Source organism: Ammospiza caudacuta, chromosome 6 (genome assembly GCF_027887145.1).
Source record: "Ammospiza caudacuta isolate bAmmCau1 chromosome 6, bAmmCau1.pri, whole genome shotgun sequence".
In the NCBI taxonomy this organism is placed as follows: Eukaryota; Metazoa; Chordata; class Aves; order Passeriformes; family Passerellidae; genus Ammospiza; species Ammospiza caudacuta.
This window is the reverse complement of record NC_080598.1, coordinates 44,288,059-44,305,453: the sequence shown is the minus strand read 5'-3', so window position 1 is coordinate 44,305,453 and position 17,395 is coordinate 44,288,059. Positions and strand designations below refer to the sequence as shown.

Sequence of the window (17,395 nt, the reverse complement as noted above, 5' to 3'; positions counted from 1 at the left end):
AGTTTACTTTGATTTAAGCACTTCCCAATGTCTGAAAATACAGACTTTTTGAAAAAGAAATTTTATCTTACTTTCTTTTGTTTGGCCCATAGATAGCATGGTATATGCAGAAAAAGCACTATCCATGTTAATGAAATTGTGCTTTATCTTCTCTGTCATTGATGCTGGTGCTCTCAGGAAAGCAACCACAGAGTATTGCAGCCTGGTCCATACTCTTGCTGTGTAGGTTGTATTGTAGCCATGGTCTGTTTGGGGAAACAAGACACAGTGGCATCACATTGTTCTCTGTGCCATTGAAGTGCATTGGGATTTCCTTCTCTTTGTTTTGTTTCTTTGTTTTCTGTGATGAGGGATTTTTAATTGTATACATGTCTGCTAAAAATTGTAGTAAGCTTACATGGTCCAGGATTTCTGTAAAATCGGGTTATAGGTTGGTCATTTAGTTTGGGAACAATGGTGGATGCTACAGAACCTACCCTTTACACAAACTTTTTTTATTCCACAAAACAGTCAGTAAACATTAATGCTTAGGTTATAAAATGCCTTTTAGCATTATTTCCTGAAAAAGTAGGTTGAGATCTGCTGCTTTGATCTCCTTTCACACCATATGCATGCTACTTTCCATCAGGGCTGACCTGCTGGGCAGCAGCTCTGTGGAAGAGGACCTGGGGGTGCTGGTGGACAAGTTGTCCCTGAGCCAGCAGTGTGCCCTTCCTTGTGGCCAGGAAGGCAGTGGTGTCCTGGGTGCATCAGGAAGAGCATTGCCAGCAGGTCAGGGCAGGTGATCCTGCCCCTCTGCTCAGCCCTGGTGAGGCCACAGCTGGAGTGCTGTGTCCAGCTCTGGCTCCTCAGGCCAAGAGACTTGGAGCTGCTGACACAGGTCCAGTGGAGAGCAACAAAGATGATTAGGGGGCTGGGGCACTTCCCTCACGAGGAAAGACTCAAGGAGCTGGGCCTGTTCAGCCTTGAGAAGAGACAACTGAGAGGGGACCTTGTCAATGTACACAGATATCTGAAGGGAGGGTGCCAAGAGGAAGGATCCAGGCTTCTCTTCGTGGAGCCAGGGAACAAGGAAAGGTGCAATGGGCGGAAACTGATGCACAGGAAGTTCCACCTGAATATGAGGAGAAATTCTTTATTGTGCAGATGACTGAGCACTGTAACAGATTACCCAAGAGGTTGTGGTGTCTCCCTCGCTGGAGATACTACAGAAATGTCTGAATACAATCCTGTGCCAAGTGCTCTGGGCTGACCCTGTTTGAGCAGGGAGGTTTGACAGAATGACCCACCTTGGTCCCTTCCTTACCCATTCTGTGTATACATGCACTCAGAGCTGCCATAATCCTCATAAGCATTTAGTTGGCCAAATACCTTCTTTTAGTTAGCTTGATTTTTATTTCTAGTTCTAAGAAAGACCAAAACTTGTTTAGTTCTGGGAAAGCATTTGTACAAAGAAGGGAAAAGTTTTATTATATTCCCTGGATTGTGGCTAGCAGGAGAGGTGAAGACAAGAAACCTGTGAGATAAGCAGTCCTATAAAATTCATAGCCCTCCTAGCAAAGTGCATCAGCTACTGATGTTAGCAGAGGTCATGCTAACATCAGTAAAGTGGTATTTGGCAGGGTAAACTGATTGCTGGATACATCCCTTCCTTGACTTAAATAAGCTCTACTAAGGTAAATGATTATGCCACAAATTAAGGATGGCACATCTATCAGTAGTTAATATAATGCTTCTAACCTCCAACACCTGGCAAGAATTCCTAAGATGGAACCAGCTTGAAAAACAATTTGAAGTGAGTTACAATAGAGACTGAAAGCAACTTTTCCACAAAGAATTAATAGAGTATTTTCATCTTAAAGGTGACTTATGGGTCTGATATCAACTTGCTGTAATTTTCTTTGAGTGATTTAAAACATCTTTAATATGCTCCTGACAATCTTGTTAACAAAATCTACTTCTTTTTAGACACATACTGAGTTTTACCAGAGGCCATGTGCTACTGTCAGACTACATCTTGACAGTTCTTACAGAATTCTCAGAAATCTCTGCTAATAAATATTTTAATTTCCTTGGTCACATAATGGAAACTGAACCTTGAAGGTGTTTGATTGCATTACAGCATGAGCTGTTATTGGGGGACTGAGTAACTGGGCCAGTAAATATGTATCACGAGTGGAATGATTCTGCATGTACTGAATTCCAATCTATTTGTATCCAGGGTCTTTTTTTTATTCTACATTTTTCATTTCATCATTAAAAACAAATATGTTAGTTTTCAATCAGTACGTAAGGCAAAGGCATGAAATTGCCTAGTTTAGCCTCTCTTTCCATGTTGACAACAAAGTAAATGGGTTAAATTAAGGCTGCAGTAATAAAACTCTAATATTAGTGTTGAGCATCTACAAGATTGGTTAATGAAAGAATATAGAGGAACTTCATCATAGCTGCCTAATGTGAACTGGTATTTGTTTACCAACAAGAGCTTCTGCATACAACTTACAGTTTCACTGATGAGGAGTCATTTTTCAAGATGTGTCCCAGAATTTTGCCTTGAAGTCTTTGTAAGAACTAATTAAAATGTAAAGCTTCATTTATATTGCAGTATCTTTGTTTTAGGTCCAGGAGGCAGTGATCCCTAGTGTGACAGGCAGATAAAATCCTGCCTGTGTGTGGTTTTGCCTGTCTGAAGTTGGTTTGCCCCTCTGAGTTCAGTGTCAGAGGGCAGTCTCTCTGTGTATAATACAACATGCTTTTTATTTCTCAAGAAGCCATGCTGATGAAGTGTTGCAGTGTTTAAAAGAGATTTGTGATTGCTCTCCAACTACTGCATAGAGATCAAGGCAGGGGGAGGGAAACAAGTACATCCTGGTTGAACTGAATTTTCTTTTCTGTCCAATACCATCTATGATAGTTTATTTATCAACCTTAATAGATGACAGAAATGTTATAAATATTAGATTTTTGTGAGAGAGTAACTTCCACAAATTCTTGGGGTTCTTTGTAGAGATGATTTTTTTTTAACATGGAATTGAGAAGTTACATGGACATTAGCTCAACTGTCTTCTTTTTTTTCCAAAGGCTAATGTGATCCTGGCCTTGCAAAAATTTTTAATTGCTGAACAATTGTTGTTTATTTATTAATAAACATAATCTTGCAAATATGGGTTGTATGAGAATCCTTAAGTATCTGGACTATTAGTTTAAGCATGAGCTTTTATGAGAGAATAAGGTTAAATGCAGGTGACTTTCTCTGTTGATATGTGTCATTGGTAAAGCCATTGCCAAAGGAGTTTAGATGTACTGTGGTGGGATGTGCAGTTCCCTTTTTATCCTGCTGATAATTATAGTCAATATCAACTCAGTTTCTACTTCAAGAAGAAATGTGCTTAAATATCTCTTATGTGCTAACAGAATCACACACTGGATAAGGTTGGAAGGGTCCACCATGGGTCATTCAGTCCAACCATCCTGCTCAAGCAGGGTTACCCTTCACTTTGCACAGGATTGTATCCAGACATTTCCTTAATATCTGGCTTCCTCAGTTTAGGAAGGATATTGAGATGCTCGAATGCATCCAGAGGAGGGCAGCAAGGCTGGTGAAGGGTCTGGAGCATAAGCCCTGTGAGGAGCAGCTGAGGGAGCTGGCTTTGTTTAGCCTGGAAAAAAGGAGGCTCAGGCAAGACCTTGTCATTCTCTACAAGTACCTGAAGGGTGGTTGTAGGCAGGGGAGGTTGGTCTCTTCTCCCAGGCAAGCACTGACAGAGCAAAAGGACACAGTCTTGAGCTGCGCCAGAGGAAGTTCAGGATAGACATCAGAAAAAAATCTTCACTGGGAGAGTGATTAGGCACTGGAATCATCTGCCCAGGGAGATGGTGGAGTCACCATCACTGGATGTGTTCAAAATAAGACTGGACATGGCACTCAGTGCCATGGTTTAGTTGATGGGGAGGTGTTAGGTCGTAAGTTGGACTTGATAATCTCAAAGGTCTTTTCCAACCTAGTTCCTTCTGTGATACCAGTGAGGGAGAATCCACAACCTCTCTGGCAATCCATTACAGTGTTCAGACATCTGCACAATAAGGAATTTCTTCTCATGGGGTTATTCTTCCTCAGATGCAGGACTCTATGTTTGCCTTTCAGACAGTTCTTCTCTGGCCATCTCTCCAACATCTTGAGGTCCTTCTGAAAGGCTCCACAGCCCTCTGTGGTATTGGCCACTCTTTCATGTCATCAGTGAACTTGCTGATGAGGTATCTTATGTCTTCCATCCAAGTCACCGATGAACAAGTTAAACAATACTGTGCCCAGTACAGTCCTTGGGGGATACCACTAGTGACAGGTATCCAACCAGACCTTCTGCCACCAATTACAACCCTCTGGGGTCTGCTGTTCAGCCAGTACTCAGTCCACCTCACTGTCCATTCCACTCATGCATTCCACACTTCCTGAATTTGCCTGTGAGAGATGGTGTCAAAAGTCTTGCTGAAGTCTAGGTAGACAATATCCTTTCTCTCCCCACATGCATCGAGGCAGTTGATTCATCACAGAAGTCAATCGAGTTCGTCAAAAGTGATTTACCTTTAGTGAATCCATACTGACTATTCCTGATCACCTTCTGGTCATCCATGTGGATGGAGATGGTCTCCAGAATGAGGTGCTCCCTCACTTTTCCTGGGATGGAGGTGAGGCTGACTAGCTGGTAGTTTCCTGGGCTCTCCTTCTTGCCTTTTTGAAGACCAGGGGAACATTTGCTTTCTTCCAGTCTTCAGGTACCTCTCCTGATCACCAGGACCTTTCAAAGATAATCATGAGCTGCCTTGCTGTGGTGTCCACCAGCTCTCTCCACAGTTGTGGATGCATCCTGTCAGGACCTATGGACTTGTGGATGTCAGGTCTCCTTAGGTTTTTTCTAACCCAATCCCCCTTCACCAGGGGAGAGTCATCTTTACAATACTCCTTTACCCTTCCTGGTCTTCAGCCCAGAGTCAGAGATTCCTGAGGTACGGTCTTGTCAGTGAAGACCGACGGAAAAAAGGCATTCAGTAACTTTGTCTTCTCTGCTTCCTGTTTTCACTACAACTTCTGCCTTTCTGAGCATTATGACCTCTAAAGCAGACACCTTCACAAGTGATGAATTATTCACAGAACCACTGTATATCCTGAGCTGGAAGGGACCCACAAGGATTGTGAAGTCCAACTCTTACGTGAATGGCCCATACAGATATTGGATGGTCCCCCAACCATGGTGTTACTGGCGCCATGCTCTAATCATCTGAGCTAATTTCAGGGTCATTGTTTTAGCCTGTGGGAACCTGTTCTGGCAAAGACACTAATTTACTTCCAGTGATTGCAAGGAATATGCATCTCATGTGCTTTCATTGTGGAGTACTTTCTCTAGGGTGTTGGAATTTATTTTTTTCTTAAGGTGCATGCTAGCTGCATTTTTTCAAGAATACTTCTTACATTGATTATGACAGGAGAGTGTTTCTTTCCCTTTAGATGGTATGTGACCTTTACTTCTGATACAATGACAGCATATTCTTTAGGAGATACATGTGCACTTGGGACTAAATGATGACCAGGCTACTACAAGCAAGGAAGTGTTTTACTAAATTGTAAGAGCAATCTGGATATGACTCTGGTAAATTTGCAAAAGAATATAGAAGTACAGGAAAGTTATTAGTTATCCTCTAATTTCAATGTTGTTCTGTCAGAAGCTAGTTTAAGCCATTTACAGGACCCAGGAGGGACGTGACATAAGTTGATCTGATAAACAGTTCTAATTTTTTTAACCTTTTGAAGAACTCAGTTCCAGTAATCATCCCTTTTTTCCCCCTTTCCTTCCTTTGCTGAAGGTCATCACATTCCAGTTTCCTAGATGAAAGGACGTTACCAAAATCATTGCACAACTTCTATGCAAGAACAGTTGGCAGGGTGGAGTCTGATCTGGCCTTTTTTTACGTGGTCTTAAAAATGCAGCTACATACTGCCAAAAAATCCAGTTACTGGAGAGTTTATGCAGTCCTGACAGTTTTTCTAGGCCTACAGTTGTGGAAAAAGCTCTAACCTTCAGGAGATGCTTGGGCTGGGAAGGAATTTAGAGGTCCTGTTTGAGTGTTCAAGCACTGTTTGGGTTGTGAGTGGGATTAGCAATGATACCTACTCACTGCTCTTTCCAGCACTGCTTGGTTTGTCTTTGTCTTTCCACCAGAAAACATGGGGGAGCTGTACTAGCAGTTAACAGCCTGCTACACCTGGGGTGCCAATGGGGCTGAACCCACAAATGTTGGCAGATCCAAACCCTGGATACATGCTTGTTGCGTAATACAACTAACCCTATTCAATTAGCATGTGGAGTCACTCTTCCAAGTGTAGGATTTTTATAGTGGAGTAGGAGACTACAAGTTGAAGTACAGAGAAGAGTACTTGCACAGAATGCAGGGAGAAAGGCAAGCAGAGGACAAAGAACCTGTGCTCAATTTTTGTTTGATTCCTGGTTCTTTGCTTCACCACAACTACAATTCTCTTCAGATGGTAATGACATGTGATGGGTACTGAGCCATTGGGTAGAGATGCCACTGAATATATTTTCAAGTTCTTGGTAATATTACTGTAGCCATAAGTTTTTAAATTAGTAACAATTTCATTAAATTACTCCATGGCTCTAGGGTGAAGTAAAAGCTGATAGACTTTTGAGACCCACAAACCTAAAGAAAGCGACATCTTCCAGACCTGTCAGTTGCTTTTAAGAGGTGATTACATCTCTGTAAAGAACTGAAAGACTCGTTCTTGAGACTTGTTTACATCGCAAAGCAGTCTTCAATCTATAAGGACAAATCTAGAATCATAACCTGGTTTTGTTGGTAGGAGTTTAGGGAAGACTGTGAAGCAGTTGCCAACTACAAATTAAGATTGCTCTTTAATCTTTAGTCTGGAAGGCTTCCAACAACATGGAAAAGGGTGTGAATGTGTAGAGGGGAAAACCATACAGGTGATGAAATTCCTTCAGCTTCAACACTGTAAACTCCATGTTTTATGGGAACACAGAGGAGATGTATATATGGCAAAAGCTGCATTCCTTGTCCCGGGAGAGGGGCTGATCAGAGCACATGTGTATGTTACCTTACTACTCATGAAATCTGATTTGTATTTTGATGCAATTGTACATCACTGACCTGACATATCAGAAATTATTGCATTACTATGTAGGAGATGTGCAGATGCAGCTTTCTCAGAAGATGCCAAAATAGCTTTTTTTCTGCATGTAGTTTGCTGTGGACACTTGTGTATTTATTGATTGCCTCAATATTAGAAATGCAAGTAGTGGCTTTAGGCCCACTATTTTTAGTATCTTGCAGTTAGCTTGGTTCTTTTAATTTTATTGAGTTTGTTTCTTCTTCTAAACTTCATTTTGCAGTCTGGGTTATTTAAAATGATCAAATAATTGGTCTGAAAACATAAGAGAAAGCTGGGTCTGCAGCAGAGGATCTGATGTGAATAAATTAAAAATGTAGTTTTATAAGTTCAAGAAACCTTTGTGTTTTACTGAAGTCTTACTGCTTTTTGTGGAAGAGGAACTAAGCTTCTGGAGAAACTCTGGGAGAGAAAATATTAAGAAATAATACTGTTAATGGAGAAGAAGAGATGTCTGAAGTGGCAGTCAGTGCTATTAAAAATACCAGCTTCTACCTACTAATGATAGGCCAAGTTTTGCAAACTTAACAGGTTTCACCTTTTTTCCTTATGCTATGCCTTTAATGGGGTTTTGCTTTTGATTGCATGGTTGTGGGTGGAATGTCTGATACTCTTGGCAACATATACTATATAGGTTCTTAAAATTACATTTGTTCTGGCCTGGAGCAGAGCTGTGTGGGTGTTGGATGTTTCTTTGAGACCTGGCATTCTTGTTAGTTAATCACCTTATGTTATCTACAACTTGAAAGGAAGATGATGAATGTTTAGCAGCCTCCTTCACTGTCTGGCACAGATCTGCATGCTGTACATTTAATGGTTCAGTTTATCAATCACCTGTCTGGGCAAGGCAATGTTTGGGTAAACAATTATCCAGAAATATACTTTGTGGACCAGAGACAAGTAAAGTGTTACTATTATAGTCTCATCAAAGGAATAGTGCTTAATCTCATAAGCACATTAGAGAATTAGTTGATCAGAAATGTATTATGATCTGCTTAAGTGAGATGATGTGAACCTTTTTCTGGGCAACAGAGGAACATAGCACAGTGTGCTAGGCTGGAATGTAATTAACTGATAAATAGGTTGTTCTGTACATGTATCTGAACATTTGAAATATTTAAATTGTACTAGCTGTCTAATGTCTACTAATTTTGACAAATATCAAAGAATCCCTACAGAAATGGCTGAATAGATAATAAATTGGCTGCTGCCACTTAACTGAAGTGAGCTGGATTATCAGAAGTAATCGGTTTAATTTAAACCCAGCTCATTTTAACTGAAAAAGGTTAGGGAGCAGCCACGTGATAGTTCAGCAAAGAGATCTAAAGAGGAAAGTAGTAATTTACAATAATGCAGGCAAGCAGGATAAAGCATGGTGAACAACACCAGCTGATTCAATAGATTTTCCATTAATTACTCATAGTATAAGCAAACTCTTCAAGATGCACTTACTAGTGAATTCTGAGAAAACTTTGAATCTTGTTTAAAAGCAGGTAACTGCCCTTTTTTTGCCAGGTACCTCTTGACTGAAAGAAAGTCTGATATGAAAAAACTAGGCAGTGCTTGGACTTGATAGTTGTGCCTTCCTGGTCCATTCAGACTTGTCAGAAAATGCATGATTAATCTTGGTTACATGAAAGAGGAGAAAGTACAAATCCCAATTTGCATTTATTTTTAACACTTCTATAAGCACAAGCAGGAAGTGTCTTGTACTTATGGAAGTAATGTCTTGTACTTTAGTTTGAGGTCTTGTGTTGCAGTCATGGATGTGACTTTTGGCAACTGAGTTCAGTCTGACCTTCAATTCTTTTCTAGGGAGAGCACGTGTGCAGCAGCTAGCAGAGAACACGAGATATTTCAGGAGACGACTGAAAGAGATGGGCTTTATCATCTATGGAAATGAAGATTCCCCTGTTGTGCCTCTGATGCTGTACATGCCAGCAAAAATTGGGTACGTTTGACTGCATAACTTCTTACCCATCTTCTTTAAAGCTAGGTTGGTATAAGAATATGTATGAAGAGTTTTCTAAATATAAGAAAAAAATTGTTTGATTTTTGCTTTTATGATCATTACTGAGTCCTGTAAAATATGGAAACTTCTCTAAGTGATCTTGAGAAAATTGAGGCTTGTAGCTTGGGGGGCATCAAGAAAGCACTTCAGGGAAGCAATTTTGCCTCTATGTGTCACGTTTTAAAGGTTGGGTTGTGTGTTTCCATTATATTTATATGTAAAGTGTATAAATACACTAAAGAGGAGCTGAAATTGAATGGAAATTAAAATTAAAAGTAATTGGGGAAGTCTTTCAGCTAGCTTCTCAGGATCAGAAGGAGCCAACATTTTTATTGATGAATATTGAAAATTAGAAAAAGGAAAACAGTGGGGATGGAACATAATGGGACACAACAACATATATTTCATAAATTCCTAGGTTTTAAGAGATCTAGATATAATCACTCAGGCATTGGTATTGTAAATACTGAAACAACTGTAGCACTTAGGTTTATAAATTCTTGCAGATTTGTGGGGTGCTGTGTGAATAATTAAGGCTAAAATTCTTCAAGGAGGATACATGAAGTATATATTGAAAAATTTTTCAAAATAAACAAGATCCTGATTTCAAGGACAGCTTAGCTTTGATCGCTACATTTTGGGGTCTGTATAATGCAGTGCTCCATCAACACTTTCAAATTTGGAAAACATAATTCCATTTTATGCTACACTCAACATCTCTGGTACTTGACTAGCTCAGGCTTCAGTCTGGCAATTTTTATCAAGCTAGATACCCTTGTTCTCCACCCTTCTCAGTGCAACAGAGTTTTAAAAGGCCTGTTACCTTTATTGGTGCTGCAGACTACATGTCCAGCACACAGAGGCAGCTGTTTCCACTGCCCAGCTTCTCTACCAGTCAATAAAATCTTTTCCTTGGAAGTGTTCATGGAAATATTTATTAGCTGAGTAGTTGGGCCAGTATCTTACTTAAAATGAGCAAGAACAGAGAACTCTGATGAGAGTTGGCCCTTAGGATCTGCATTGGATTTACTTGATCTTTTTTTGTCCCTTGTAGCCTGTTTTTAAAATAGTTTGAGAGTAATATATAGATACAGAATGAAGTGTATCAGGATGCACCTATTTATAAGGAAAACAGTTGTGGCAGAAAATATAAAGACCTAGTAAAAGAATGTTATTTTATATGTTCTTATAAACCTCTTAAGTTCATTGCTACTTCTCACAACAAGGTCTGTTAAAAAGGATTAACCATTTCCTGTGGCCTGTAGAAACACCCCCAACTGTACTGCCATTACAGATCTGATCGAGATCTTTGTCCCTCTCATTGTATGAGTCACAGACACCACTGTCTTTAGTCTCCTTGAGAATTTGTTTTGTTGAAGATAGTGAGTGACAGTTGCATGATATTTTTCTACCTTCCTTAAAAATATTAGGTATCATATTAGATTATCTCAATTTACTGTGGTGATTCACTGGTTCCCGTGATACTTATAAAGTGGTGCATTCTGTGATGCAGTAATGTACTTTATTAAAATTAAATTCATGAAAACAAAATATCTTGAAATTGCAGAAACATCCGCTTTGGGGCATTGCAGCATGAGGGGTTCCTTGTATAGTCAAACTTCTGAGCCAAAATCACTCTTTCCTTTTGGAAAGATTTCCAAGCTTTGGTTACAAATCCATTTAGAAACAGCCTGCTAAAAGACCAGTCTCTGCCACATATAATCTTTCATCTTTGTTAGAACTTAATACACTGAAACCTTTTGAGAAGGACCACCTTGGGATTGAATTTAAAAAAGGCTTTTGTGAGCAGGCCTTTCTGCCTCTAAAAAGAAAGCACTGGAAGCTCCAAGGCGTGGTGTGACAGCCTTGCTGCAGCAGAGGCCTGTGTGGGTTCCCATAGCGAGCCCTTCAGCTCCTGCTTTGCCAGCCCTGGAATGACTGTGACTGTCTCCTTCCCCCTGGCAGCGCGTTTGGCCGTGAGATGCTGAAGCGGAACATCGGTGTTGTGGTTGTGGGCTTCCCTGCCACCCCCATCATCGAGTCCAGAGCCAGGTTCTGTTTGTCTGCAGCTCATACCAAAGAGATGCTTGATACAGTAAGTGTCTCATCTTGTCTTCCTTCTGCTCGTGCCTGCTAATAAACAGATACAACAATTGTCTGGGTTTTGTGCACTGGTTACATGTTTGGTACACAGCATGGTTGAACCTAACCTTCAAAGCCCTTTGCAATACAGCTGGCAATGACTCCATCTCTTTCCTTGCTTTAGCAGTGTGGAATGCCTGTTTAGAGTAAATCTCAGGACTTTTCTTGTCCTATTTTAAAAGGAGACAGTCTCATTCCTATAAGACAATGCTTTTTACCCTCTTTAAAGGCTATACCTTGCATTGAACTGGTTAAAAGGAAACATTTTGCATCTTCTGACCCTAGAGTTTAATGGTAAGGAAAAAAAATAAAAAGGCCTGAGAATCTCCAAAACATTTATATTCCTCTCAAAAGAAAGCACATGATTACTAGTGAGAATTTTTATTCCTGTTCTTGTTTAAGGCTTCAGAGCACTGTATCTTAAATGACCCTGCCCTAGTGAGTCTGTACCACGTGCAGTGCCTTACTTACCCTTATTGGCACTTGCAGGGGGAATGGAGGTCCCCTCGAAGGAGGCCTGCATCACAGCTGGGAGATGCTGCCTTCAAAAAGTAAGGATGGTTGTTACTCTCTGACTAACAGAGTTGAAAGAGGATTATATGAATAAGTTTCACTGTTCTAAGTATGTCTTGCTGTGGTAGCTGCATTCAATTTTGAGTCTTCTGAATAATCTTTTTTCATGGACATATGTACATAGGCTGTCTTAGGCACTGCCAAAGTTCTGCATTGCACTTTTTTCCCCACTTTTAGGGTCTGTGACTCAGAATATAAAATAGGTTGAGTCATGAATTTGGACTTCATGAGAGTAGACTCTATCCTGTTCAGAGACCTACTTGAAAGAATCCCATAGGACACAGTCTCAAAGAGCAGAGGTGTCCAGGACAGTTAATTGATTTTTCCTCCTCACTCCTTCCCTGAAGAATGATCTATCCTGATTCAAAGGAGAGGAAATGTGGTGGGAAGCCTGCATGGATGAACAAACCAACAAAAATATACAATGAAAGTGTGTAAGAGATGCAGGCACAGACAGGTGACCAGGGATGGGGTCAAGAAAACCAAAGCTCACCTGGAAGTCAGTCTGTCAAAGGACATAAAATGCAGCAGGCAGAGCTTTTATGGGGCATTAGTAGCAAGAGAAAGAGTAGAGAAAATGTGGAGGACTGCTGCTGAATGGCACAGGAAAAGCAGGTGACAAATGCATGCAAGAGGCAAGGGTACTCAGTGCCTTTGTTGTCTCAGTCTCCTGGTGAGACTTAGGAATCCTGAGACCATGAAATTAGTGGAAAAGTATGGAGCAGTAAAGACTTACCTTTGGTGTGAAGGAGGCTCCAATAAGGGAACATTTAAACAAAATCAACACGCACCAGTCCATGGGACCTGATGAGCTACATCCACAAGTGTTGAGGGAGTTGGCTGTCACTGCAAAGCCACTCTTGATTATCATCCTTGGAGAAAGAGTTCATGGTGGCTGGGGGAGGCTCCTGAGAACTGGAAGACAGCCAGTGTCCCCTTCTTGAAGAAGGGCAAAAAAGTGTAAGGAACTGCAGGTTGAAAAGCCTTGCCTTTATCTTGAGAAGATTGTGGAGAAAAAAATCTTGAAACTATTTTTGAACATTTTGTGGACAAGGTGAGTGGGAGTAGTCACAGAGTTAGGAAGGGGAAATCATGCCCCATGTCCAAATATGATCAGGTGGTAACACTTCAATATGTGAACAGCAAATAGAATATCTAACAGATATTTACTAATGTCTTATAAAAAAAAAAGACTCCACCTTTTCACACTTGATTGCTACAGAACTTACATACAAATGAACAGCTTAAAATGACAAGCTTTTTAAATTTAATTTCTGTTAAAAAAATAGTAAGGTAGTGTGTGGTGTGAGCAGTTTTGCACTGTATGTGTAGTGTCATTGAGTAGTATCACCCTGCCGTGTATCTGCAGTGCTGTACTTGCTGCTCCTGAGCTGTTTCTGCTTGTGAGAGATTCTCTAGCACTTCAACAACAGACTGCTTAAGGAATTCCTTCCCAGCTACTTGTCCTGCTATTCTTCCCTTAAATATCTCAATTTAATTGTTTCTGTTCCAAATAAAGGTTTGGAACCAGTACTTTCCGAGAAGACCCTCTCCTTTGCTTCCTTTTGCCCTGTATAAAATAAATAGTATCAGATTTGGCTCAGAGTGTGGTAATAGACCTGAGTTCATTGACACAAATGAGGGAGCAGTAACTTCTGGGACAGGTGGGTATGGAGTGGGGATGAATGGATAAGAGATGGGAGGAAGGAAAATAAAGGAAACTGAAGTCTCTAAAATAATATTGCTGCAAATTGACATACTCTTTCTAAATAATATTGCATAATTGGCATACTCTTTCCAAAACTGAAACTGTACAAACTTGATGTACAGGCACTACCTGAGCAGTTGTGCAATTTTACAGTTGGTTAGGTTCTTGGTCTTCCCTTTTAGTGACTAGCTGGGGCCTTTGCCATAATAAGCTGCTTTTGTAGGATCTGTATAAATACCACATTTGTGCTCTTCCAAAATCTATCTGTAACTTTTATTACTCTGCTTTAAAAACCTCTTTTCCTGTCAATTCCTTCTGCATTTTCCAAAAAATGTTTCAAGTTTTGTGCACTTAACATAAGATTCATTGCTAGAGTACCTCTGTAAGTGTTAAATGTACTAAATTGAGGAAATGCTAGTTCAATATATTAAAGCTTGTCTGCTAAGAAAATTAATCCAGAGCAAAATGAGGTGTGAATTTTGAAGTGAATGAAGAAATCCTGATTTAGCTCAGTATGTGGAGGCTTTTTTCCAAGTTAGCGTAACCCCCTTTATGGTTCAAAATAGCTGCATGCTCAAAAGCCAGAACATTGGCAAGAAGAGTTAATAAGGAGCAAGTCTTTGTGTCAGTGACTTTGTGCAGTGTTTTCTTGTGATGCAGTGAAAAGGGATTGATTTCAGGCAGCTAATCATTAAGGCAGACTTTAAGTCTAATCCCTCTTGCTAACTGTGGCAGCAATATCCAGGAGGAGGAAGAACTAAAATGAATGGACTTGGGGAGAGCTGGCAGACAGCTTCTTCCAGTCACCAACAGAGGAGACAACTTGGTATCCCATCTGTGTATTCATGGATGCTAACTAGGGCTCTTGTGGTATTCTTTTAAACAAAACTTAACCAGGTTTGGAAGCACAGGGAAGAGAGACTTCTCTTGCAAATAATAATATTTGTAATGCTTCCTTGTTCTTATAAAATACACCCACACAATGAGGAACAGTACTTAGTTAAAAATTTAACTGTTTTATGTAAATAAAACTTCCTTGCCTAAAAATATTTGGCTTAGGATCAGAGTGGAGTCCCTCATAACCTGCATCGCTGTGGGCTGTGCTTTCTTTTCAGTGATGAAAAATATATTACACTCTCCTAAAGTCAGAGTACACCAATGCCATTTCCTTTGTAGTCTTTGCTAGTCACATGGTCCTTTTTGTTTTAAATTAATAAAATCCTAAATCTGCATTCAAGAATAACAGTTAACATACTCTTTCAACAGAAATTCAGCTTTAAATTGCTTCCATATGGGATCTTTACTTAAGGCTCTGGCAGACTGTGCCCACACTTTGTTTTGTTTTGTTTTTACCGAGGTCCAACTTCTGGGTTTGTCGTTCCCCCAGATTTTAGAGTGCAGAGGTTTTTGCTGCCAGATATAACAAGCATGAAGGGCCATTGTTTAAAGAAACAAAAACTTGAACTATCCATCTAGGGAGAAAAACATGTAGAGCTATTAACCCCCATCTTCCAACTGTCCTCAAGAGACAAGCATTTGATGCAGATTGGAGCATCAGTGTTGAATTAGTGACGTTCTGAAGCAATGCTGAATGTACCTATCTCAATAAATTTACAATTCAAGGCAGCAAAGAATGCCAACCTTTGAATTAAAAAAAAATCATATTGGACCTGAAAGTGATCTTCTGAATTAATTTTTGTGACTTGCCTATATAAAATAACTAGCATCACATGCTATCACAGATTTGTCTGCAGCAACTGATTTATTTTGTAGTTTGCTCTAGGAGTGTTTTGTAGAGAAATGAAGTTTAGGATTTGGCTTTTAACAGACCCTATTGTGTGTGGACAGATGTCTTATCAGAGATTGCAACATAATGGAAGTATGATTAACTGAGTTAGGACTTCCCTCATTTCTTACGCAAGCAGATGTTTGATCTCTGGTAAACTTCATAATATTTGAGTTCAGGTCAAAATGGTGAAAGGCTGTGCTAATTCAGTAGAATGTTCTGCGCCATCAGTTGCTGGAATGCAGGATTTGTGGCAACCTCAGTGGGACTTGCTTTCCAAGGAGAAAATGCTTAGGGTCCTGCCCAGAATAACTTTTTATTTTTCTTTCCTTGGATTGTCTGGCAAAAATCTGCTGCGCCATGTTGTTTATGACACATGGCTTTCATCTGTAGTTGTATGTGGACAATGCAAATTAACCAAATGTAGATATAACAAATGCATCTGTAGAACTTGTTAGGTCACTATTATAGTTTGTCTTTGCTGTTTTGCAATTTAAAAAATACAGATCAGCTTTGGTTTCAAATTGAATGATACACAAGGAGGAGTCAAACCTCAAACAAAATGTACATTTTTTTTCTATTTTAGCTTCATTACCTCCAGGAAGGGAAGAACATTATTCTGTTTTTCTATCTACGAGTAGTCATGGGGTTTGCTGGATATTATAATCCTGTTCTGGAGCTGGACTAGTCAGGTGGATACACAGGCACTCTCAGTTAAGTGACCCAGTGCTGTTCATGTGGTCTCAAAATTTCCAAATACTAAAATGAAAAAAAAAATCCTATGCACTTCTGAAGGTACCAGCTTCTAGCAGAGTAACATCTCAAGTAAAATGGCTGTCAGAGTAGTGTGCAGGCATGCATAAAGGAACATGTGTGGATAACTTGCATCTGTCTCCTCTGCTGATCTACTGTGATCTCTTTGTCAGGCTTTAAAAGAAATCAACGAAGTTGGGGACCTTTTGCAACTGAAATATTCCCGTCGCCGTTTGGTACCGCTCCTGGACCGGCCGTTTGACGAGACCACATATGAAGAAACAGAAGACTGAGCTCCCTCCATGTGCCTCAGAGGGAGGGACACACCCCAGGGGACACTCCGTGGCACACAGGCCACAGCATCTGTGAACAACACACTTATGACTGCTTAGTATAAGAGACGTTTCCTCACAATACTGAAGTGACCACATCAGCTCTAAATGGCATTTTGTAAATAGGGAGAGGAGAAAAAAATTCTTTGATTTCTGTGTCTTCAGGGTCTGGCCCTAGAGGTGCTTGGCTTTATTTTTTTCTTGTTGCTTTTTTTTTATTTATTTGTCTCAATGAGTTCACAGCAACCTAAGTTGGCTGTGGCTGATTAGTTCAGACTTTGTATTCACCATTAGCCTCCCAAATGCTGGCTGAGATGTTGTGAGCATGTGTGACGCTGGCATGGCAGCATTTTCAGTGTCACTGCTAGGTGTCTGATCTTCCCAATTAGGAATGAGCTGACCTGTCTATTTCTGGAGACTTCCCAGAGAAACTGTTGATTGCTAACTTTGACATATTTAACAAGATGGATAATTAACCAAAGTTGTTTTCTTTTTCATTTGCAGTTACTTATGTTTAAAACTTGAATTTAGCCTTTTTAAAATAAATGTGTTGTTGACATGTCGCTGACAGGACCATTGTTCCCTAACATTATTTAGTTTTGTAAGCCACAGGCAGAAGGACTTCTGGAACTGTAGCCTCTTTTCCTTCCCAGTATGGATACCAGATTGTATCCTGGTTTTGACACTAATTGTCCTTTTGATAGAGGGTAAGTGATGGAGAGGGTTTGTTTTGGTTTGTTTTTAATACTTCTGTTTAAAAAAAAAAAAAGAAAAAATATGGGATTTATATGTTGCTTTCTCATCTTCAGGTTAGTTTCTCTTGCTTTGGAATTATCATAAAGTCACGAACAAGTCACTAAGCCCTAGAAGGGAGCCTTTGGGGTTAAACAAA

General features: G+C 40.0%; 1 protein-coding gene across 1 annotated transcript in view; it reads left to right on the top strand.

Annotated features, from left to right (window-relative positions):
• Nucleotides 1–17,066, top strand: part of SPTLC2 (serine palmitoyltransferase long chain base subunit 2) — a 72,660-nt gene extending 55,594 nt beyond the window's left edge. Inside the window, exons 10-12 of the mRNA XM_058806975.1 lie at nucleotides 9,014–9,149; nucleotides 11,175–11,304; nucleotides 16,345–17,066. Of these exons, the coding sequence (XP_058662958.1) occupies nucleotides 9,014–9,149; nucleotides 11,175–11,304; nucleotides 16,345–16,464 (386 nt within the window). The 3' untranslated portion in view covers nucleotides 16,465–17,066. The remainder of the gene's footprint in view (nucleotides 1–9,013; nucleotides 9,150–11,174; nucleotides 11,305–16,344) is intronic.
• Nucleotides 17,067–17,395: the final 329 nt, after the last annotated feature.